Here is a 23,585-nt window from a genome sequence, read left to right on the forward strand (position 1 = left end):
GCAGCTTCTTCCTGATCTGTGGACACCACCCCAATGTGTGACCACTCTTGTTACAAGAACTTTGAGAATGGGTGGTAGATGCATTTCGTTGTTTTTTTGTTTTTTTTTTACATTGGTTGTGACAAGTTTTCTTGAACTGGTGTTACAGTTGTTACAAAACTGTTCCCTCTTGGTCTTGACTTTCCTCTTGCTTTAGCAAAGGTAGAGATTTTGACAGCTGCAGCAGGCTTGGCATCCTGGATATTTCCAAAAAGTGGATCTGACAGTATCTTCACTTGTCTCTCTGTGAAGTAAACTAAGTCAGAACATTTAGCTTGATGGCCATGCAGCTCCTGTAGCTCACAGACCTCATTCCTCCATTTGTCTCTGAGTTTATGAGGCAGTTTCAGAAGGATGGCCCTCATATTGGAAGCAACATTCATTTCATCCATGTAGGTGACATGTTCCATTGCATTGCAACAACCTCTGAGGAACAATGAGAATGCTTGTAAAACTTTCACATCTTCTGGTTTGATCACTGACCAAACACTGCAAATGCCTTTTCCATATACGCAGTGGCATATCTTATGTTCATTCCCAAAATGTTCTTTAAGCAGATCTTTTGCTCTTTTATAGCTTTGGGCCGGGGGCAAATGTTGGCGCTGCAGACTAAATCTTTTGGATGCCCCCTTGTGTATAAACAGTCACTGTAGTCATCAGTCTTTCTTTCCCACCCCTCTCAAATACTCTGATGAAAACGTCATACTGCAAAGGATCACCTTCATAAAAAGGAACGTCTGTTGGTGGTAAAGTGGCAGAGAGATTTTGTTGAACCAGAAGAGCAGTGATGTCATTTTGCCTCTGAATGTTGCTACAGATATCACCTTGATTACCATCTTTCACCACAGGGGGTGGAGTGGGAACATATCTCTGCACATGTGTCTGTACATTTGGCCTCTGGGGAGAGTATTGAGTTAGATGTGTCATATCACGAGGTTTAACAGATGGTCCATGAGTTATTTCTTTTGGTCTGACAACCTGTTGCTCAGAGGATGACTCAGTTTTCATCAACACGTCCTGCCTTTGTTGCACTTGATCGGGTAAATATTCATCTGATGTTTCATTCTGAGCAGTTCTTCTGAAATAAGAGTTCATCCCATCAGACACTCTACAGTTGCTTCTTGAGCCCATGGCCTCCAGTACATTGATTTTTGCATGTGTTGCTGCCAGTTCAGTTTCCACTTCCAGTTGTTCTTTCCTCCTTTTTAATTCCTCTTCTTGTGCCTCAAGCTCATGCTTTTTCTTCAGGGCAGCAACCCGTTCCATGAGAGCAGCCTTTTCTGCCTGAGCCTTAATTGGAGCAGAGGACGCTGAAGATGCGTACGAAGAATGTGATCGGTGGTGCGATTTAGGTTTTGAGGCATTTGAAACACTGTCATCATCCGGGTTTACAACACTCTGTTGTGTGGCACGTCCAGTAATGGAGTGTGTCTGGTGTTTAACTTCAGGTCACCACACCTTCACATCTTGAATAAAAGTTTCCATTTTTGGTTGAAACCACTGATTTTGCCTTTCAAGCTCATTTTCAGACAGTTGTAAATTCACCAATGACTCACGGCTTCCTTTGGCTTCATCACAGAGCTTGATTAATTTAACCAAGTTATTTTGTCCTTCAGCTGTATTTTCCTTTAATCTCATGAGCTCTGTCAGCATTTCATCACCTTGTCAGCTTGTTTACATGAGCTGTTTCTTGTCTTCTGACAGCTGTCAATAAACATTTCCAAGCGTGACTGTTTTTTCTTTTTCAGATTCCTTTCTAACAGCGCCATCTTGTGGCTGAGCATACTTGGCCACAGACATCCTGTTCACTGTCCCTTTAAGGCTGGTTGATATGATCCAGTTTGCTGACAGCACACTGTTTGAAACGGCTGAATTACTGTGGATTGTAGCAGTCAGTCAACCAACTGCATTAGATTTGCCGTTTTCCAATACAACTTATCACACAGTTTCTCCAGTAAAGCTTAATGCTGCACACACCCGCTCTCCACGTGCGCAGGCTTCCGGGGTTTCCAATCTCCGTCAGTCACGTGATTAGCGCAGGTGGCGTCGGAGAGCAGCTGATTCAGATGTGGCGGCGTCAGGTGTGTGAAAAGAAACTTTTGCAGTGAAAACAATCCTTATCCGGGCTGGATGATCCACAAGCTCAGTGTTCACCCATAGAGCGACTTCTCACTTTACTGTGTTTCAGAGTCCAGTTATCACGGCTCAGGTGGAGCAGGAGTGACCCCACGCAGACCCACGAACAGAATTTCCAGCCAGTCTACCTGCAGTTTAGTTGATGGTTTATTTGAAGAAAGCAAAAGATGAACATACCGGGGTGTTCCTATGGCGAGTTGTATGTCTGTGTCCTCGTCATCTGTCTGTCAGGTTCGTTTGCTGGTCTGGTGAGAACTGTGTGCCACCTCTTCCTGTCACCTGTGCCCTCTACATATATACGACCTGTGTTTAATTACCACAACCAAGTGTCCAAATAATGCAACAAAAAATATCTAAATAAATTAAATAACCTGCCAACAATAAACATAAATGTCTCCTACAATAATAATAATAATAATAATAATATGGATGTAGGTAGCCTGGTTCCAGACCATAGACCCCTACTGCCTCCAGAGACAACTCTGTCCCCCCATTCCAGGATTGTACCTTTCATACAGCACAGTGAGGTGGCATCACAGCATTAAAGTCCCACCAGTAAAAGAGGCTACTGTGTCAGCATGATAGAATATCATTAAATAAAACAGTCTGAATGAAGTCTGTTGTAATTTCACAAATATTAAAGAGCACTGACGACGTCACAGCTTTATATGATTTTATTAAACTTAAATTATTACCTTAATTACAACACTTCAAACTCATTTCATTCAAAGAACATGGAGTGAATTCTTCTTCTCTGCTTCCTCCAGATGTTTCGGCACAGAGGTAGGTCCAGGATGTGGTTAGCCTAGCTTAGCACAAACACTGGAAGCGGGGGGAAAGTGCTAGCGACCCGACGATGTGTCCCACAATCAGCTGGCTTCAGTCATCAACAAAACACAGCACAATAATAAACAGTGCGCTAACGAAGCTAAAGGAAGTAGCACACACACACACACACACACACACACACACACACACACACACACACGGCAGGACGTCACAGGTGAGATATTTAAGAGTCTGTAGGCCCGTTTCCACTGAAGAAGTTCCTGGTACTATTTAAGGGGCAGGAACTACTACAGGAACGTCCTCTCGCTCGGCCCTCTCAACCGCCGTGTCTCCACTGAGAGAGCGGAGTACGAGGAAGGTTCCTGTAAAGTTACGGGCTCTGGATGTGACGTAATCGATGCACAACCATTTTGACCGGGGCGACGCAGGGACGCTGTTAGCTGATAGCGGTGTGTGTAATAACTCACTAAATGGCCCGTGAAGAAAATATTTTTCCAGCGGATGTCTTAGTTACAACATGATCGAGCTAACTGGAGTAGTTTCATGTCGTATCCGACAACGGGAGGCTTTTAACAGATGACGTCCTGATGTTAGCCTGCTGTTAGCTGTCCCTGTCAGCTGCAGCCACTGATGCTTTCTAGACATCGTGATTTCCTAGAACTGAATAAATACCACACATATCAACACAAAACTGCTTTGCTAGCTCAATCATGTTGTAACTAAGATATCCGCTGGAAAGAATATTTTTTTCACGGGTCATTTAGTGAGGTTTTTTTTTGACATGGCGGAGGAAGCTATGAACGAGCTAATCCTCGTCTGCTGAGTTTTAAAAATGCCGGCTATTTTGTTGTTTTCTGTTGACATCACATCCCTCCTTGAGTATATATCCAATCAGCACCAAGTAATCCCCAAGCCCCAGCCAGGAGTCTTTCGGGGCCGTTCTGAGTACCTACTCCGAGGCAGGGACTTGTTTAGCCCCCGTAAAAGTTCCGGAACTCTGTCCTTCGGGGGCGGTTCCTGCGGTGGAGACACGCACCAACGGCCCCGTAAAATTACCCCGAAGTTCCTGCGGTGGAAACGGGCCTTGTGTGAAGTATAAAAACACCAACCAGCAGCTGCAGTTCCTCTGACGTCCACCAGATGCTGCTGTGATCAAAGTGTGCATTGAAGTGAATGAAAAAACTTCTCTGTACAAACACAAAGTTCAACTCAGAGGGATTTTCAAAATAAAGGTTCTGTTGGGGAAATATTAAGGCTCCAACAAGGTCGAGGTCTTCACGCCTCCACTTGCTAATATACATGTCATGCTAACATTAGCCAGCAAGCTAACTGTAGCCGATCCATTCCTAAGTAAAGGGCATTCACTGCTGTTTAGCTATCGAGCTAACGTAAATTGGCTAATGCTGCTTTTTAAAGTGAGTTAGCTCACTCTCTAACAGAAAAAGAAAATTGAGGATTTTGAACTAGATTTTAATCACCAAATACTATTTTATACATGACAATAAATAAACAAAATAATGTATAAAATTAACTTTTAACATAAGTAAACATGAAATTAAGTTTTTATTTTATTGTTAATAAATTAAGTTGTTTTTTTATTTTAAATTTATTTTATTTTTAATTTCAGTAGAGATTCAGCTCAATTTTCTGAAGCAGTAAAAATCACACAAATATAATTAAATATAAAACTAAATCACACCTATAATTAACTCAGAGATTTACGTGTTTTTTTGTTTGTTTTACTTCTAATTTGTTTTATATAGTTTGGTTTCTTGATTTATTTGAATTAATTTTAGCTCAATCAGAGTTAACATTTTACATTTTCACTAACCAGCAGTGACAGTTTGGGTTTTTATCACCGAAATACAAGAAATATTGTCTAACTTTTTTTCAGTTTAGTTTCCTTTGAACTTTTTTCTTTTTTTATTTATTTTTTTTTTAAATTAAGTTGATTTTAAATTTAGGACCTTATTTCAGGACAGCATAAAAAAATATGAAGACAATAAGTATAGAAAATTCTGAGTTTTTTTGACACGCTTGCAGAAAGAAATAATTTGGTTTGTTATAAACTGAATTTAGCTGTGTTGATGGAAGTTAATAGTTTTGTATTTTATATGTGGGGTGAGACTAATTTGGTGTGATGTGTTGCACGTGTGCAGTCGAGGTAAAACCTTGTGATGTGGGCGGGGCCATCACGCAGTGAAAAACAGGCTCTAAAATGTCCAAAACCTTCAGGTGATGTTTTTCTCCTCCGTGTTTCAGGTGAGTTATTGAGTCAAAACCACCTGACCAGCGCTGTCGTCACACATGAACAACACCTCAGAGAGTGAACAGAGAGTTTCTTGATGTCAGCAGTGACACCTGTGTGTATTTAAAATCAACTTCCTGTCAATGTCAGAGTGGCCACCTGAGGCCACAGGTGTGTCAGTTAGTGTTTATTTAAACTCTGCCCGTTAGCTGCCGTCCCTCGCCCCGCGGTGCCCCGCGACAGCGTCCCTGGATCTTTAGCAAGTGGGGACACGGGGCTCGGCTGCCCGCCTCCTGTCTGCCCAGGAAGCCGTTCTCGGTCAGAGGAGGAGGGCCACGGCGGGGGGCGGAGTCTAGAGGCAACGCAGCGTGGGCTGGGACTGATGGAGGACAGTGTCTGCTGGCTGCCGTTTAGGAAGGACGAGGTGTTGGAACCCTGATGACAGCGGTAGTTATAGTACGCCTGCCAGCCCTGACGCTTCCTCTTCCATTGACAGCGAAGGATCCGGATAAACGCCTGAGAACACACGAAACAGAAACAACTCTCGTGACATCACCCTAACTGGACCACAACACATATGGGACACATTAGACATATGAAAAACATGAAACAGATGGGACACGTGAAACACATGGAACATGGAAACATCAAACACATCAGACACATGGAACATGGAACTCATCAGGAACATGGAACACATGAAACACATGGAACATGGAACTCATCAGGAACATGGAACACATGAAACACATGGAACATGGATCACGTCAAACACATAGGACACATCAGACACATGGAACACATGGAACATCAGCAGTAATGGTACCTGTTTGAACTCGCGGCTGTAGCAGGGGTAGATGATGGGGTTCAGACAGCTGTTGAAGTATCCCAACCAGAAAATGACTTTAAAGAAAGTTTCAGGAGGACGAAGGCTGCTGTTGAAGGAACCTGATCACACACACACACACACACACACACACACACACACACACACAGAATAAACAGAAAGAACAGATTTCCTCTGCAGGCGAATTTTAGCAGAAACTCTCACACAGCTGCAGGTCAGATTTTTCACCACCAGAGGGCATCCTTTACCTCAGCATCAGATCATCATCATCATCATCATCATCATCATCAGTTTCTGCTGCAGCTTTACATACAAAACACTTTTTGATTGGCTGCAGGATGATAATCAGTGACCTCATCAGCACCATCACCTCCATCTGTCACCCTCTCCTTCCCTGTCATCTCACTCCCCTCTCCTTGTCTCCTCATCCCCTTGGGTAGCTACCTAAGGAGAGGGGAGCTCAGTGTGTCCTCAGCAGAAGTCTATCATCAGGCGCCGTGACTACGGAGGCCCCCGAGGGTCACAGGGAGATTTTTTATGTTTCGGTGTGTGATGGATGAACATGGCTCACAGTGTGAGTCACGGCCGGAGCTGCACTTCAAACATTTAAACGTCAGTGAATCGTCTTGTTGTAATTATGTTCTGCCACGAAGGGTCAAATGAACGGCTGAGGAAATGCTGTGTGTCTGTGAACGCTTCATGTTCAGCCGTACGTGCTATTAAAGGCTCATGTGTGATAAATCCTCAGAATAAAGACCATCATTTAATTAAGTGTTATGGCATCCCATAAACTCTACAGTACAATCAACACACATCCTTACACAGCTGTGTGGACTATTATTGTACAGACAATATAACAACATGCAGCAGCAATGTGACCCAGAAGCCAATAAAAATACACGTCTATTTTTGACGGAGTTGCAGCACATCGCAGAGCAGATGGAGTCTTGTTGTTAACAGGAGCTGTGTGAGAAATGCAGATACAATATAATTATGAACATATTTAATACAGCCACATATAGTTGATCCATGTTGTTCATAACTGGACTCTGTCTTCAGGCTCCAGCACAACAACAACAAACACAATTAAATCAGACAACAAAAGAAACCATTTATCAGAGTTGTCACTGATGGTAGAAATACAAAAATCAAGACAAAATGAACAAAGCAACAAAATCTGAGAGTCTACAAAATCAGGCAGGCGACACTGCGCTTCTAAAACACTGCTGGTGTGATGTGATACCTTAACACACTGTCGCCGCTGCCCTCGGAGAAACTGTCCCTGCCAGCTCGTCAACAGGACAACACACACTGGGACCTCAGGTGGATGTGGAGCCTACACATGTGACCTGTGACGCTGTGAGCATTTACACTTGTGCAGTGGTGTGTCTGTTTAGTGCTGTAATGTTCAGTTGATTCACACACACACATTAAACACACATTAAACGCACAGTAAACGCACATTAAACACACATTAAACACAGTAAACACAGTAAGCACACATTAAACGCACATTAAACGCGCAGTAAACACACATTAAACACAGTAAACACAGTAAGCACACATTAAACACACATTAAACGCGCAGTAAACACACATTAAACACACATTAAACATAGTAAACACAGTAAGCACACATTAAACGCACAGTAAACACACATTAAACACACATTAAACACAGTAAACACACATTAAACGCACATTAAACGCGCAGTAAACGCACATTAAACACACATTAAACGCACAGTAAACGCACATTAAACACACATTAAACACAGTAAACACAGTAAGCACACATTAAACGCACATTAAACGCGCAGTAAACACACATTAAACACAGTAAACACAGTAAGCACACATTAAACACACATTAAACGCGCAGTAAACACACATTAAACACACATTAAACATAGTAAACACAGTAAGCACACATTAAACGCACAGTAAACACACATTAAACACACATTAAACACAGTAAACACACATTAAACGCACATTAAACGCGCAGTAAACGCACATTAAACACACATTAAACGCACAGTAAACACAGTAAACACACATTAAACACACATTAAACACACAGTAAATGCACATTAAACACACATTAAACACAGTAAACACACATTAAACACACTTTAAACACACAGTAAACGCACATTAAACTCACATTAAACACAGTAAACACACATTAAACGCGCAGTAAATGCACATTAAACACACATTAAACACACATTAAACACACATTAAACACAGTAAACACACATTAAACACACATTAAACGCGCAGTAAACGCACATTAAACACACATTAAACGCACAGTAAACACAGTAAACACACATTAAACACACATTAAACACACAGTAAACACAGTAAACACACATTAAACACACATTAAACGCGCAGTAAACGCACATTAAACGCACAGTAAACACACATTAAACACAGTAAACGCACATTAAACACACATTAAACGCATATTAAACACACATTAAACGCACAGTAAACACACATTAAACACAGTAAACACACATTAAACGCGCAGTAAACACACAGTAAACACACATTAAACACAGTAAACACACATTAAACACAGTAAACGCACATTAAACACACATTAAACGCATATTAAACACACATTAAACGCACAGTAAACACACATTAAACACAGTAAACACACATTAAACGCGCAGTAAACACACAGTAAACACACATTAAACGCGCTGTAAACACACATTAAACACACATTAAACACACAGTAAACGCACATTAAACACACGTTAAACACACATTAAACACACATTAAACATGGCTTAATAGAGACAGTCTCAAACACAAATCAGCTTCACTATAACTCGCAGCATTCACAGACAAACACTTGTCTTTATCTGGACACATTTTCCCCACAAATACAACATGCTAACGTTATTAGCACAAGCCTATGGCAGTTTACATTGTATAAATTAGCCTAGCAGCTAGCAGAGATTTGCTCTGCTCATATTTCAGCCAGGATAAATCACACACAGTGTGTGGAGGCTTTATTGTCTCCACAATTTATTGTTTCTTATCTGTGAAATTAAAGTAAATCAAAGCTTTGTTTCCACTGAGGGAAATGGTTTCAGCTTACAGAGACAGACAGGAGGTCTGTGTGCAGTTTCATTTCTGGGAGGTGCACGTCAGGCTACATAATATAGATAGTTATTGTACGAGACCCTATACACAGTCTTTACTAGTAAGATAATCATCTGTTATTCCCACAGTGGGGAAGTTTAGTGTTACAGCAGCAGAGGGGACAGTGTAATAACAAGTAAACACACAGTAAACACACTGCTGAAGAGGGAACGCATATGTAAAAGAGTAAAATAAAAACCTCCGCTGCCTTTTCCTCTCTCCTTCTCCACTTTTCATCCGTATACTTCTTTGCAAATAAATACGGCAGCGATAGAACCCAAAGGCCTGAGCCACACACAATACTCTGGTTATAATGCTCTCCAAATCTCACTCATGTTTCCACTGTGGTCTGGCTGCAGCATGGGACGTCTCCTGACGTCTCCTGATATTCAGAATGAGACTTCAGCCCAGTGAGGCAATAACAAACAGACTGGATCAAGTGGAAGGTAAAGAGACACTTACAAAAACAATCTGAGCAGCTCTGTGGTGAAATAAGCACTTTTAATGGACACACAGTGACGATGTTCAGTTGCCCCATGTGCCCCCATTACAGCTCTTTCAGCGGCCCGTTCACTAAATACTGGACCAATTAAAAGCTGTTCATTACATGAGTCTCTTTGATCAATGTACACGGTGAGACAGGGTCCAGGCTGAAAAATGTCCACGTTATCCTTTAACGGATCAGTACATGGGCTGCAGGTTTTCTGGAAATCGTCTCGCAAAAAAACAACGAGCCGTGCCGTCTGTCTCGGGACACATCTTGTCCTTCGTCAGGGCTCAAAAACTGACGCCCATAGAAAAGTGTGGGCTCATTTTAAACCAGAGCATCTGCCGATTAACTCCACATCAGTCTGTTTGACCAGTGTACACAGTGAAACAGGGTCCAGGCTGAAAAATGCTGACGTTATCCTTTAAGAGAGAATACAAATTCACCAGTTCAGGGAAAGGATTTCTGTGATATAGTGTTTAAATCTTAAATTACTTTCTGATCCGGTGTCCGACACATAGGGCCCAATATTACTGTCAATATCATCATAACACAACAGTGACATGGCGGTTAGACACATTTTCAAATATGCAGTGTCATTGTTTTAGGTTTTACGATGACTGAATAAAAAACGTAAACATCATCTCCATTAGTGAAAAATACCGTTATTAATAATGTCATTGATCCAAAGGACTCGTCTGAGACATGACAGAGACATGAGGGGAGTGAGGAGACACATTAGAGGCCTCCTCTCCTCCTCTCCTTGTCTCCTCTGTCCTCAGGATCACAGAGGAGGTGACCTGTAGACGAGGCAGGTGATCTGCGGCGTGTTGAAGGTTTTCAGAGGATTTCAGACGCTTTAAAGGATTTCTGAGGATCAGGTTTTTCTTCAGATAACACAGACTCGTGATCTGGTGGATTATTTCTCCCTGAACATGGACTTGTAAGGCCATCCTGCGCCTCGGGCTGCTGTCTCTGACTATATATGAAGAACCTGACTTCCACCATGTGAAAAACATGTGACACCTGCATGCCATGCATCACTGTCTGGTGAAAACCATGTATCTCCAAGTTTGGTGCTTCTCCCCTCAAAGACAGGAGGAAGTTATCTCTGAGTGTTTTGGGTCTCTGCCACGTTCGTCATGTAAATACTGATCCAGGAGCTGCGGTTGAACTCTCCCCCACAGGAGGATCGCAGCGGGGTCACAGTTCATGAGTCTTTGTTTCACCTGAACATAAACTCAGAATAAAGACAGAGTCTGCAGCGTTAATGCAGTCGGCACATAAAAGAAGAAGTCACGCAGCATTAAATCTAAACAAGTCCTCTTTCAAAGGTGGAGGAGGTTCAGTGTGTCCTCGCTGCTGATTTACTGAGGACGCACTGCAGATCATGACTCAGCAGGAAGCGAACACTGCGTCACCCTCAGCATCTTATGAAACTACACCAGTGACTTAACGTCCGTCTGAAGCTGCAGCACAGATGAAGAGTTTGTCCTGAAGGTGGCGCTGGAGGCAAATGAATGGAGTCATTTAAACATAGAGGTTCATCCTCTGGAGAGCAGGAGGTCTCATTAAAGCTGGGTTCAGATGTGTCCGTTCCAACAGTCACTGTGTCGGATCAGCTGATTGTGGAGTCATAAAATCTCGCCGTGATTTGGCCGACTGACATGACAGACTACACGACCAATCATCTCTGGTTGTCTTTCACGATGTGTGTGATGTCATCAAATTATTCTCGTCCTGTTTTTATTATTATTATCTCAGTCACTGTGTGTGTTCATGTCTCAGCTGAGCTGTTACTGTGGTAACGTAAGAAGTGTCACCAGGTGGGCGGAGCTACATTTGACAAACCACATGCAAACTATGACAGTCACTGAATCCTCCACAGGAAGTTCCTGCAAATGTTTCACAATAAAAGCCTTTTTAGAAAATGAAGGGATTCTCTCAGCTGAAATGATAAGAGGCTTTTAATTTGAAACAGAAACAGGAAGTGTTGATTTGAAATGACAACGCTGAACTCCACGCAGGCGGGCAGCGGATGAGAACAAAAACATATTTTTTATTTTTCAGAATAAAACACAGTAAAAAGCTGTGCAGTATATGTGTAACATTCTAACATCTAAATCACTATTATCAAGCTGCAGTTGCTTTTATTTTGAAAGTCAGTGACACCAGTGTAACCTTTGACCCCGTGGTCACATTGGTCACCGACGTGGAGGACTCCAGCCATGACACTTTGCAGCCCGAGGATGAGGTGGCAGCCTACATGGAGTTGGGATCCTTTGGAGGTTTGATGGTGGTGGAAGGAGCATGCTAACATGTTTCCTAATCTGGCAGTGATTGAATGTTTTCACCATCCAGTCAAAGAGACGTCCAATTCAAGAACGGAGAACCAGCTTCATGTGAGGGACTGGAGCCTGGGGGGGTTGATCATGGGTGCAGGTTTGACTGAGACATAAGTGCTGAGCTTTGGGTGGACGCTGGTTTTCCAATGTGGACCTGTGCAGGACTCTGGTTTAACAGCTGGTGGCTGCGTTCAAGCTCTGCTCAGTAAAAATGAGCATTGGGTGAAGGTAATTATAACATTCTCATGATGTGTTTAATGTAATCTTGTAAAATGCAGTCTTTGGTGAGAAACTTAAATAAATCCAGCTGTTTGAAGGAGAAATGATGTTTTCACAGCAACATGAAACAGTGTTTGTGTGTTATTTTAAAGGTTGTTTCATAAACATTTATGATTGATTCAAAGGCAGCGTAACGAATGGCTGAATGACTTTAAAACACTTCAGTTAGTTTTAATAAGGATGATTTGTTTGTTTCCCCGACGCTGAAGGGAAATAAATATCAACATCAGTACGGGCCAGACTTTCACACTGGGCGCATCTTCCCTAAAGACAAAGAATAATAATGTAAATCTCATATCGACACAGATGGGATTAGTTTCCTAGAAGTGATGACATATTTTTACTCGTAGACGTAAAACAAATGCGTCACTGGACATTTTTGGCAGCGAGGATCATGATGAACTCCTCAGCGACCGTCAGCATCTCTCTGAGAACGCTCGCTGTGTTTGAACCTGTTTCTGATCAGAATCAACATGTTGAATCACAGCACTGTTTGTCTGAGCATCAGAGGATCAGCCTGCTAATATTAAACCTCTTTATGAAACCGGCTGCGGTCCAAAGGTCACCTGTAGGCTCCAGAGGGATTGTGGGTAGAACACCTCAGCTAAGACTGACACTGTGTTATTGCGCCGGCTGCTCAGCGGTTACAGCCGAAACACTCAGACTTTACAGGAGCCTTTTTAGGAAATCAGGAACTTTGACTCCGGTCAGGATGTCGGGAATCTAGTTTGGTTCCTGAAGATGGATTTTGTGATAAGCAGGAAATATGAGGACGGAGTCTGAAGAAACACGAACAGCCGAACATATGACAACACAACAAGATAGACACGCACCACAGCAGTTCCCTCCGCACTGAACATCCTGTGTGTTTGTGTTCCTGCTCCGTCCTTCACTTCAGTCCAGACTGAAATATATCTGTTATCAGACTGATTGTGATTTACATGTTTGTATATTTTGGCTACGATCGCAAGAAATGCCCCCCCCCCCCCCCAGATAACTGAGCCTCCGGACTGCAGGGTGAAGCTGTGGCGGCCGCTTGCTCCGCTGCTGTTCAGTAGCTAACAAGCGGAGCTAGCTGCTAACAGCCACCGCTGCAACTACCAAACTCCACAAATCCCTTCAGCAGCTCCACCATCCACAGTCAGACACACACGGCTGATTATTTACTGCTGAATTACAGCTCACAACTTGCACCAACCCAAACATCCTGGTGCAGACTATTTACTGGAGTTTACCAGCCTGTCGCTCATCAGACAGCTGAAGATCATTACAGACACGGGCGTTCTCGGCTTTCAATGTCTGATAGTCCACCGTTAACATTTTCATCACATCAATGAACAGGGTAGTTTTCATCAAAGAAATTAACACTATTTCTCTGCACATACGTCCCTGAGGTTGGTGTCAGTATTCAGGTGTTCAGGTAAAGACGCTCTGAGGAGTAATGTCATTAGCTGTGGGCTGTTCCACTGTCTGACAGTTAATGCCAATAAAGCTAATTTCATTGACAAAAACTGACTTGACATGGGTTTTTTTTCATGACTGAGATCTTAATGAGACGGCACCAACTTCATTCAACACTGTGACTATATCAATATTTAGTTGATGAGACTAAAATGAGACTAAAATGTAGTTTAAAAAACAACGTTACTAAAATCTCTCTCCCGTTTGTAAAGCACCCCCAGAGTGCTGCCTGCTTCTTTTTGGAATCCAAATACGGCTGTTCAGACAGGATGCAGACAATATTTGGGTGAGAGGGTGGAGCTGCGGAGGAGCGAGGGGCGGATCACTTTATCAACCGGCTGAGTACTGCCATTAGCATCAAGCTAGCAAAGAATGTTCTTTCTTCATAATGGAGGATATAAAGGAATCAAACTCACAGATAGTGTCTGGGCCTTTACTCAGCACAGCTGCAGAGGCTACCAGCTGCATCTCAAACACACACCACCATTTAGCATTCTGTTCTTAGTTTAATCAAACTCAACACTTCCTGTTTCTGTTTCAAATTAAAAGCCTCTCATCATTTCAGCTGAGAGAATCCCTTCATTTTCTAAAAAGGCTTTTAGTGTGAAACATTTGGCAGGACTTCCTGTGGAGGATTCAGTGACTGTCATAGTTTGCATGTGGTACTTCAAATGTAGCTCCGCCCACCTGGTGACACTTTTTATGTTACCACAGTAACAGTTCAGCTCAAACATGAACAGACACAGTGACTGAGATAATAATGACAATAACAATGATAACAATAATAACAATAATAATAATAATCCCAATAGGACAATAATAATCTGATGACATCACACGTGTTGTGAAAGACGACCAGCAATGATTGGTCGTGGACCAACATGCAGTCTGTCACGTCAGTTGGCCAAGTCACTCCACAATCAGCTAATCTGACACAGAGACTGTTGGAACAGACAAATATGTCGTGCAATCTGAACCTGACGTTACATTTGTACTTTATTCTGAAGCAGATACGTTGAAACTTAATGTTTCAACAACACTGTGGTGAATGTGTGGTTAAACAACAACGTCTCAGTTAAAAAAAACTGCTTTCCGTGGCACCATCTGCGCTGAGATAGCAGCGATGGGTCTCTAAACAACAGCTACAGAATGAGGTGAAATAAATATTACATAACTAAAAAGGACATTTGACAAAAACTAAAAAAATATGTTGTAAATGTAAAAAATATCTGACAAAATTAACGTGACAACAAAGGAAGGAAGATGTGCCTCAGGTTGTGTTCAGGATCACCTGAGTGAGTCAGAAATCACATCCATGTGGGTACGTCCAGTATAAATATGGATGTGACTCACTGTTTGTTAATAACATCTGTGGTGCATTAACAGCTTTTTTTCACGAGGGAAAAAAATTATTTTTGCTTTAAAAATGACTCAGCATTTATTGGATTATCAGAATAGTTGATTTCCTGTCGATCGACCGATCGATAAACGGACTGACTGTCGCAGCTCTGCTGATATATTTGGTCTCTGTGCAGCCTGCAGCCCTTTAAAGGAGCACAGACCTCAGATCAGTGATTCACTGGCTCCGTCTCGGCCTGCTCAGTATTTACGAACATAAACAAGCTGTTCCCGTCCGGCAGGACTGATCCGAGGCTCAGCTGTAATCTGTGACAGCAGCCGCAGGGAACATCTGGCGTCGCTCCGCCATCCGTGCGGTGGGAAATCCATCAGACAAAATCAAGAAACAACAAGTGTTTCACTTCCTGTCTTCGTCTCCTCTGTGTCACTGTGAGAAAGCAGCAGAAGCTCTGGCTGCTGATTGGTCGCTGATCCGGGACCTGAGGCTTTGCTGCTCGGGCCAAATATTTCAGATATGAAGAAAACTGAAATAATGTGCAGTTTCTCACCATCAATCACGGTTTAATAACTTCCTGAAGTCTGGAGACAAACAGACGCGTCGGATCACTGCGGGACAGAAAAGCGACTTCTTACAACTGCTCATCTTCTGATTCGCTGCGACCGCGGTGCTGATCTGATGCTGCTGATCAGTCAGCGCTGCCACATGTGCAAGGACAAAATTTAAAAACTTCCAGGGCTTCACAAGGACATATGAGAAGAATTTCAACAACCATTCCCAACATACAACACAAGTACATAAGTCAGTATGGACGAGCGGTCTAAGGCGCTGTTTTCAAATTGTGTGGGTGGCGTGGGTTCAAATCCCACTTCTGACAGCAACAATTTAGGGCTCAGTCTACAGGGACTCGCCTTGAGAACTCGAAGGTTGTTGGTTCAATCCTGCGTCTGGACCAAGCATGGAGGTTGTAAGTGTCAGCCAACAGTGCAGTCAGCCCATCGGTTAATTAGTTTGCAGCAAAGAAGGCTCGGCATCTTCAGATGTCCACATTCTTCCTTACCATGACATCAAAGTGCTCCTCATGCTACACATCATCTCAACTATGTAGTTCTCTTAAAAGTATTAGTGGGGCAGAGGTATAAACTGGGATTCATCGCCCCACATGTTGAACCACGCCGTCACATACATGTAGCAAACACAGTCAAACGTCTCTGCTCTGCGTTCACAGAACCTGTTTGTACTGTCTGTACCGAGGGAACGTACGGAGTCCGGCAAACAAGCGTTTCTGTCTGCAGCTCCTGATCTGTGGAGTCTACTGCAGGAGGACTTAAAGTTCCTCTCAGATGTTTAAAGCTCTGCTGCAGGATTTGTGTACACAGTCATCTATATGTTAACGTCACAGTGTGTCTTAGCTGCTCTTTATATTTCGGTGGCTCTCTTACAGCATTTACTGATGTGCTTTTTGGGTTTTCTTTGTAGTAAACTTATGTTGTGTTGTATATTGCCTGTCTTAGAGCTCATTCATTCATTTATTATCTGTAACTGCTTATCCTGTTGGGGGTCGCGAGGAGGGTGGAGCCTATCCCAGCTGACACTGGGTGAGAGGCAGGGTTCACCCTGGACAGGTCACCAGACTATCACAGGGCTGACACATAGAGACACACAACCATACACACTCAAATTCACACCTACAGAGGAAACCCACGCTGACACGGGGAGAACATGCAAACTCCACACAGAAGGGCTCCTCCACCCCGGCTTCAAATCAGGAACCCTCTTACTGTGAGGCGACAACGCTAACCACTGTGTGGCCCCACACGGCGGCACGATTTTAGAGCAGTATATTTTTATTTTGTATTTTTGTTCTATGTTGTGTGTCTGTAACTGATGTTACCGTCTGCAGTGTTGGGTAAGGGTTACTTTAAAAGTAATCAAAGTACTCTAACGCGTTATACCCAACTCTGACCGTCTGTAATAATGAGGACACTCTCAAAAAAGAGATTTTTAATGTCAAGAGCTTTTTCTGGTGAAATAAAATAAAATGAAAAATAAGCATTTTTTATCTGAAGACTGAGACCAAATCTAAACTAACATAACATAAGCTGCTAACATAACTCTTTGCCTCAGTGCTAACCGCCTTAACCTGGACACATCAGAGTGATGAGTACCAACCAATCACAGCAAAGAAGGCGGGACTAGGTGAAAGTGTCTTGGGATAAAAACTAGTTCCAGCATTATTTTTAACGTCTCCTGTAAACAGTGTGTTGTGTCGTGAGTTTCTGTGTTTGTTGGTTCTCTCTGTTTGCAGCTACGTGACGTCAGACACGTGAAGATGTTTTCAGGTTGTGTGATGTTTAATGTGCGGAGTGATGAAGGTCTGATGAAGACAGTGAACGTACCGATAGGCAGAGCCAGGAAGAACGGCAGCCAGCAGAGGATGAACATGCCCACCACCACGCCCAGCGTCTTGGCAGCCTTCTTCTCTCTGGAGAACTTGAGCAGTTTGACAGTGAGCGTGCTGCGTGCGGCAGAGGCCCCGCCCCCTCCGGCCTTGGGCGTGGGGCACAGATCGTTCTGGTTCCTGCAGTGGATCCTCAGGGTGAGCTCGTTGGAGTCCTCTTGGCGCTCCTTCATCACGCCGGCCTCCAGGTTCTTGGTGGTGCGTTTGGCCACGATGTAGACGCGGAAGTACATGGCGAGGATGACGGCTGTGGGGATGTAGAAGGAACCGAGCGACGAGAACAGGGCGTAGAAGGGTTCCTCAGTGATGAGACAGACTGTGTCGTCCTGCAGGAGACCAGCAGAGATAAACTTTGATTATTAACAAACTTCTACAGAAATCTCTCCTGAGTGATCAGTTAGAGAGACGTCATTATATTTGGAGAACTCCTTCACTTATGACTCGTGATGACAAAATATTCTAAAGCCAACAGCCTTCACTTCTCACTTTAACTGTTAAATAAAAGGTTTTGGTTAATATTTTAACTGGTTACACATGTTGGTTGGTGAAGGCTTCCTTCCACTCTACCCTGGTGGTGCCATCAGTTAACGTGATGGACGTTCGTTTCATTCGTATTTAAACATTAATGATTAAATAAATCCTGTAAATACTCGTCACGCTGACCCCGTCTCTCTGAGGACAGGAGCCAACTAATGTGCTTACGATGCGTTGTTTCCCTACCTGTGACGGAGGCTGCTTCCAGCCCAGCAGTGGGCCGATGGAAATGACAATGGAGAGGACCCAGACGCCCAGCATGGCGAGCAGCGCCCGCTTCTCGGTGACAATCATCGGGTACTGCAGGGGGTAGCGGACGCCGATGTATCGATCGATGGAGATGACGCACAGGGACATGATGGACGCCGTGCAGCACAGGACGTCCACCGCCGCCCAGATGTCACAGAAGATCCGACCAAACACCCAGTAATCCAGAACCTGCAGGGACAGGAAGTAGCTGAGAACACTTCAGAGGTTCTGCACAGGAGTGCCTCTTTTTGTCTTCGTTTGATAGGACAGATGAAGCATGACGGGGGCAGAGAAAGGGCGGAGGACATGCAGCAAGGGCGGTGGGTTGGAACTGAACCCACGGCCGCTGCAACAAGGACTCAACCTTTGTACCTGGGACACCTGCTCTACCAGGTGAGCTAGTTTACTTTTATTTCAGAGGGAAACTTCTCTCTGAGGCGTTAACAATACACGGGAGTCACAGTTCAGTGTGAGTTCATGCAGCGAGAAAAAAAAAATCAAAAGCATCAGGATGCGTTTGATTTTATTTCTTTTGATGGGACAGTAGAACAAAGACAGACACGGTCCTCCTGCTGGGGACCGAGGGGACATTTCAGTAAAATACTTTCATTATAAAACTCTGTAAAACTGAAAAGCATCACTGATGACATCAATAATAAAATCAAACTCGTGCATGAAGGGGAGAGTTTCAGTAGTTCCACCTTATCTATATGCTAATGAGCTCCGGTTTGTTTTCTCTGATCCTGGTGACCGCCACATCTGGGTGATGCTGTTCAACATGTTAGCATGTTGGATGTGTTTCCATTTACAACAGTGGAGAGACGCCGACACGCCGTCCTCATCTTCTACACAACTCTCACTATGTTGCTGTTGCAGCTAACGGGAATACTCAGGCCCTGTGTAGACGACAACGGTTTCTCTAAAAATGGAGAAGTCTGTCCTTTGCGTTTTAGAAAACTTCCGTGTCTATATGACGACGTTATTGAAACGATCCCTGTTCACATGGAGCCGCAAAATCGAGTAAGGTGAAGCTGCAGTACCGGAGGCTGCAGTTTTAGGACCGTTTAAATTGCAACCTGAAGTTTATTTTTAGTTTTTTGCTATACCCAAATACTACTTTCTTATTAAACAGCTATAATCAGTGTTGGGCAGTAACGCGTAATTTGATTGATGAAGCCCAGGTAACTATACTTTACCATTGCCTGTCCTCGCTGCTCCTCTCACCCACACTTGAGCACCCGTTCTGGGATACACAATGTTGGCCCGCTTTGCCTGACCTCCGCAGTGCTCTCCACTCCGTGGGTGAGAGGAGCAGAGAGGACCGTGACGAGGTGGAGTTGCCACAGTAGATCTACACTTTGCTGCAGAAGCATTGATAAAATCAACAGGGTGAGCAGCACAAACAGAGCTCGGCATTGTTGTTGTGATGGTCGACTTTCTCGCACATGCCTAGTGACTGGAACCGTAATGAGCATGTGCGAAAAGTCTCTGTTTTCAGAGGAACTGCATATTGCAAGTTTACATGACAACGGAGACGCTGCCGTTTCCAAAAAATTGCACTCTGGAACCCGTTTTCAAAACGTTGTGTTTTCAGGCACCCAAAACTCCGCTGTTGTGTAAACAATCGGCCAAAACGCAACTAAAGTTTACCGTTTTCAGTTGAAATTGTTGTCGTATAAACGGGACCTCAGGCTCGTCATGGTGTGGCTGATTCAGAGCCAACAGCTTGATGTGCTAACCTCAGCACAGGCTCTGAACTCTGGTTCCACATTACGTGCAACAATCTACATATCATGTGTTCTGTGAAGTGCATCAGACTTTAAGCCAATTTGACACAGTGGCCATACAGTGGAATTACAACTTCCAGGTCCGGCACGTGATGACACGGGACCAAAGAATAAGACTTAAGCCCAGTTCAGATCAAAGACTCACTTTGAGATTGGAGAAAAAAACGCCCCAGCTGCTTGTATTTCTTTCAACCAATCACAATCGTTCTGTGCCACAGCAACGGTGTGCTTGCAAAAATGTTGCCGGGGGGAAACAGGTTTTGGTGTAACACGCCCACAAAAATATCACCTACAGGACGCGAACCATGGCAGAAAAATGGCTACATCCCCGCAAGATCAAACACCGCAAAAGTTAGTAAAGGACGTGTTGAAAACTGCAACCGGACGTGGGAGGGCGGGACTTCAGCGGGTGGCTCGTTCCACCCAATGAGAGGCTGATCTTTGCAGCGAACTTCCGCCCACTCAGACTAAAAGCGACCTGACTCTGACTTTTGTCACCTTAACTTCCGTTCGTGTCCTGCCGTGTTTCCCCCGATGCCACCGAGCGCCTTTAAACTATAACGGCGACCGGCTGCGTTTCATGCCGACATTAACAGACGGCTTTTTCGCCAGTGTCTGACGCCACAAGTCACTGGCCAAACGCCGGATTTCGACGACTTCGGAGTGAGACCAGGTTGTCTAAATCACAGTAATGTAACAGGCTTTAACTGTGAGGTTACAGTTATATACAGTAAGTGTACAGCAGCACGCTGCTAAATCACAGTAATTGCAGGTATAACTACAGTCACATCACAGCACACAGCTGTCAGATCACAACTATTTACTTTAAATATGATACAGAAACTTACAATTAAACTGATGCAACAAGTAGCCAGTAATTTACTGTAAATGTACAGTGAGATATTTCACAGTGTAGGCTACATGTTAGCCCGAACACTATGGTGATAATACAGTTTACTCTCACAGTCTTGTCCACAATAATCCCCCTGCCTGTACACACCACACAGGAAGTCAAATACTGAGTTTTGTTGGTTTCTAAGCTTCGTACTTCTTAAAACTGAAATATGGATTCATGCTGCAGATGAGCTTCTTTACTCTCATGTGTCTGTGCAGTCCGAAGAGTCTTTGTCTAGATGGAGACAGTCATCAGAATGTCAAAAATCTAACTGTGATTAAATTAAACAAGCCTGATTTACACTGCAACTTATTTCCAAGAAGTTACAATATGTAACTGTAATATTTCATAATAAATGGCATTATTATCACCTCACAGGCTTTTACTGTGATATTTATCTAAAGTCAGAATTTTATTGTGAAAGTCTACAGGTATAAATATAGTCATGTTGCTGTTAAATCACAGTAATGTGCGGTGAGATCACAGTATACAGCTGTCATCTCATAACAATTTACCAATGATACAGTAATTTGCTGTGAAAGTGATGCAACTCGTAGCGACACTGTAAAATATGCGACTGTACATTTAAAGTTAATTACTGTATTATACTGACAGTAAGTAGCTGCGCGCTGACAGCTGCACACTGTGCTCTCACTGTAGTTGTACCTGCACAGATTTAGCAGCATGCTCCTGTAAAATTACTGTATTTAACTGTAACCTCAGTTTATGTACATTGGATTACTGCAATTTACAGTAAATGCACCATTAAATATTTAATAACACTGTGTTCATGTATTTTTCACTCGCATCCATTGCCTTTTAGCTGCTCCCTGATTTCTTTTGCTTTATTTTTCCATCCCTGCATCTCTTCTACTGATTAATGTATAAAATATCACCAAACTGTAAATGATCAGTTTCAGTTTGTCAGAATCCAAAGTGAAGTATTTAATTGTTCATTTAATTTACTTATTAAACGAAAAATAAAATATTTATGTCGGAAGAAGTGTACATATTTAAAATGTATTTCTCTGATATAATGCATTAGTGGATTAATTCTGATTGCACCTTACTTCCTTTTCTCTCTGACACCATAAAGATCTAATCTATGATCAGTAGCTGCGGCTCTGACCTCCAGCGTGGCGGACACCGGCAGCACGGTGGTCCCCAGCAGCAGGTCCGCGATGGCCAGGTTGATGATGAAGTAGTTGGTCGGGATCCGCAGGTGTCGGTTACAAACCACCGACAGGATGACGAGGATGTTCCCCACGATGGCGAACATGATGAAGAAGGCCAGCACCATGCCCACCGGCACCGCCCGGCTCAGGTCCAGCGGGGCGGCGTGGTGCTGCGGGGAGCCGTCCGTGCGGTTGGAGGAGGAGTTGGTGCCCGGCAGCGGCGGCTGAGTCCCGGGGTAAAGATCCGCAGAGGAGCCGTTGGTCCACAGACTCATGCTGAAGGAGGTCCGGGTACAAACACGGGTTATTTACGGGTTTTTATATTTTACATTAAAAACATGAATATTTAATTAAAACCGGTGAAAGTGTGCGCGCGCTCTTATTGAGGCAGATTTTGGCGCAGAAACAGCGGCAGTGTCTTAATGGTTAAAACATCCGAGTAATTGCCGGTAAAAATCCGCAAGAATCCGAGGTGCTGTGTGAGGTTAAAGCCCATGGCTGCAGCAGCTGCAGCAGGTGGAGCAGGTGGAGGCGCGGGTCAGCTCCGTGTCTCCGGGGCGGTCACTCTGACAGCCCGCTGCCGGCCCGCAGAGCTCCTCCTCGGGGGAAAGTGCGGCTGCGGGAGCGGGTCACGGGTCTGTGTGTCCTTTTATGGTCCAAGTGTTTCATGTGGGAAAGTTTCAACTGCAGGAAGGAAAAAAGAAAAGAGACACAGAATCCATCTGTCTGTCTCTCAGGGGGACAGAGACACACTGAGACACTGTCTGTCTCTCTGTGGAGTTTAAAGCAGCGTGTCTAAAGCAGGTTGGACTGTACGGTGGCCGAGAGCTGCCAAACCCATCAGCACTAGCTTACATGTAAAGAAATAAAGACATGATTAAGTTCATATTTATTGTTGAATCTGTGTTTTGTATCGTCGCCTGTATTTTTCTGATTTATTTTTATTTTCAAAGACTTTCCCCGCCAGCAGTTTTTATCATATTCACTGATGGTTAAAGACACAGAATAATTTCTCCTACAAATACATAAGAATATAAGAACAGACCTTCTGTTTTATACACAAGAAACATTTTATTCTATCTTACTCCAGTTCTTTTTTATCAACACTTGAATTTGTGCATTTTCATTTAATACAAAAACATTTTGGCCAAAAAGCTGAGAAAAGTGCATATTTGTCAGAGGACGTCCTTTTCAAGCATAAAATCAATTTCACAGTCACATTTTTTTCTCATTTCCTTCATTTAAAATTGTATTAATAAAATAATAATAGTGATGAAAATAACAGTCTGATGGAGGTATAGCCGGGGAACACGTTGTCACGTTCAGTG

The 23,585-nt window shown here is 43.5% G+C and overlaps 2 protein-coding genes across 2 annotated transcripts in view; one reads left to right on the top strand and one right to left on the bottom strand.

Annotated features, from left to right (window-relative positions):
* LOC125898743 (uncharacterized) overlaps positions 1–23,585 on the top strand; it is a 233,730-nt gene that overhangs the window by 95,721 nt on the left and 114,424 nt on the right. The window lies entirely within an intron of this gene.
* Positions 4,693–23,012, bottom strand: LOC125898755 (alpha-1A adrenergic receptor-like). Its single transcript, XM_049592692.1, has 5 exons — positions 22,212–23,012; positions 18,338–18,589; positions 17,556–17,943; positions 6,039–6,160; positions 4,693–5,728 (listed from the first exon to the last, which is right to left on the bottom strand). The coding sequence occupies exons 1-5, from the start codon at positions 22,530–22,532 to the stop codon at positions 5,393–5,395; spliced, it is 1,419 nt and encodes a 472-aa protein (XP_049448649.1). The 5' UTR covers positions 22,533–23,012; the 3' UTR covers positions 4,693–5,392.

Source organism: Epinephelus fuscoguttatus, linkage group LG12 (genome assembly GCF_011397635.1).
Source record: "Epinephelus fuscoguttatus linkage group LG12, E.fuscoguttatus.final_Chr_v1".
NCBI classification, from domain to species: Eukaryota; Metazoa; Chordata; class Actinopteri; order Perciformes; family Serranidae; genus Epinephelus; species Epinephelus fuscoguttatus.

Excerpts from the sequence above, each read along its gene's own strand:
- LOC125898755 (XM_049592692.1), bottom strand. The coding sequence starts at position 22,532 with ATGAGTCTGTGGACCAACGGCTCCTCTGCGGATCTTTACCCCGGGACT. Across the intron at positions 17,944-18,337 it reads GGAAGCAGCCTCCGTCACAG|GACGACACAGTCTGTCTCAT; the intron begins GTAGGGAAACAA and ends GGTCTCCTGCAG. Across the intron at positions 5,729-6,038 it reads ACAGCCGCGAGTTCAAACAG|GCGTTTATCCGGATCCTTCG; the intron begins GTACCATTACTG and ends GTGTGTTCTCAG.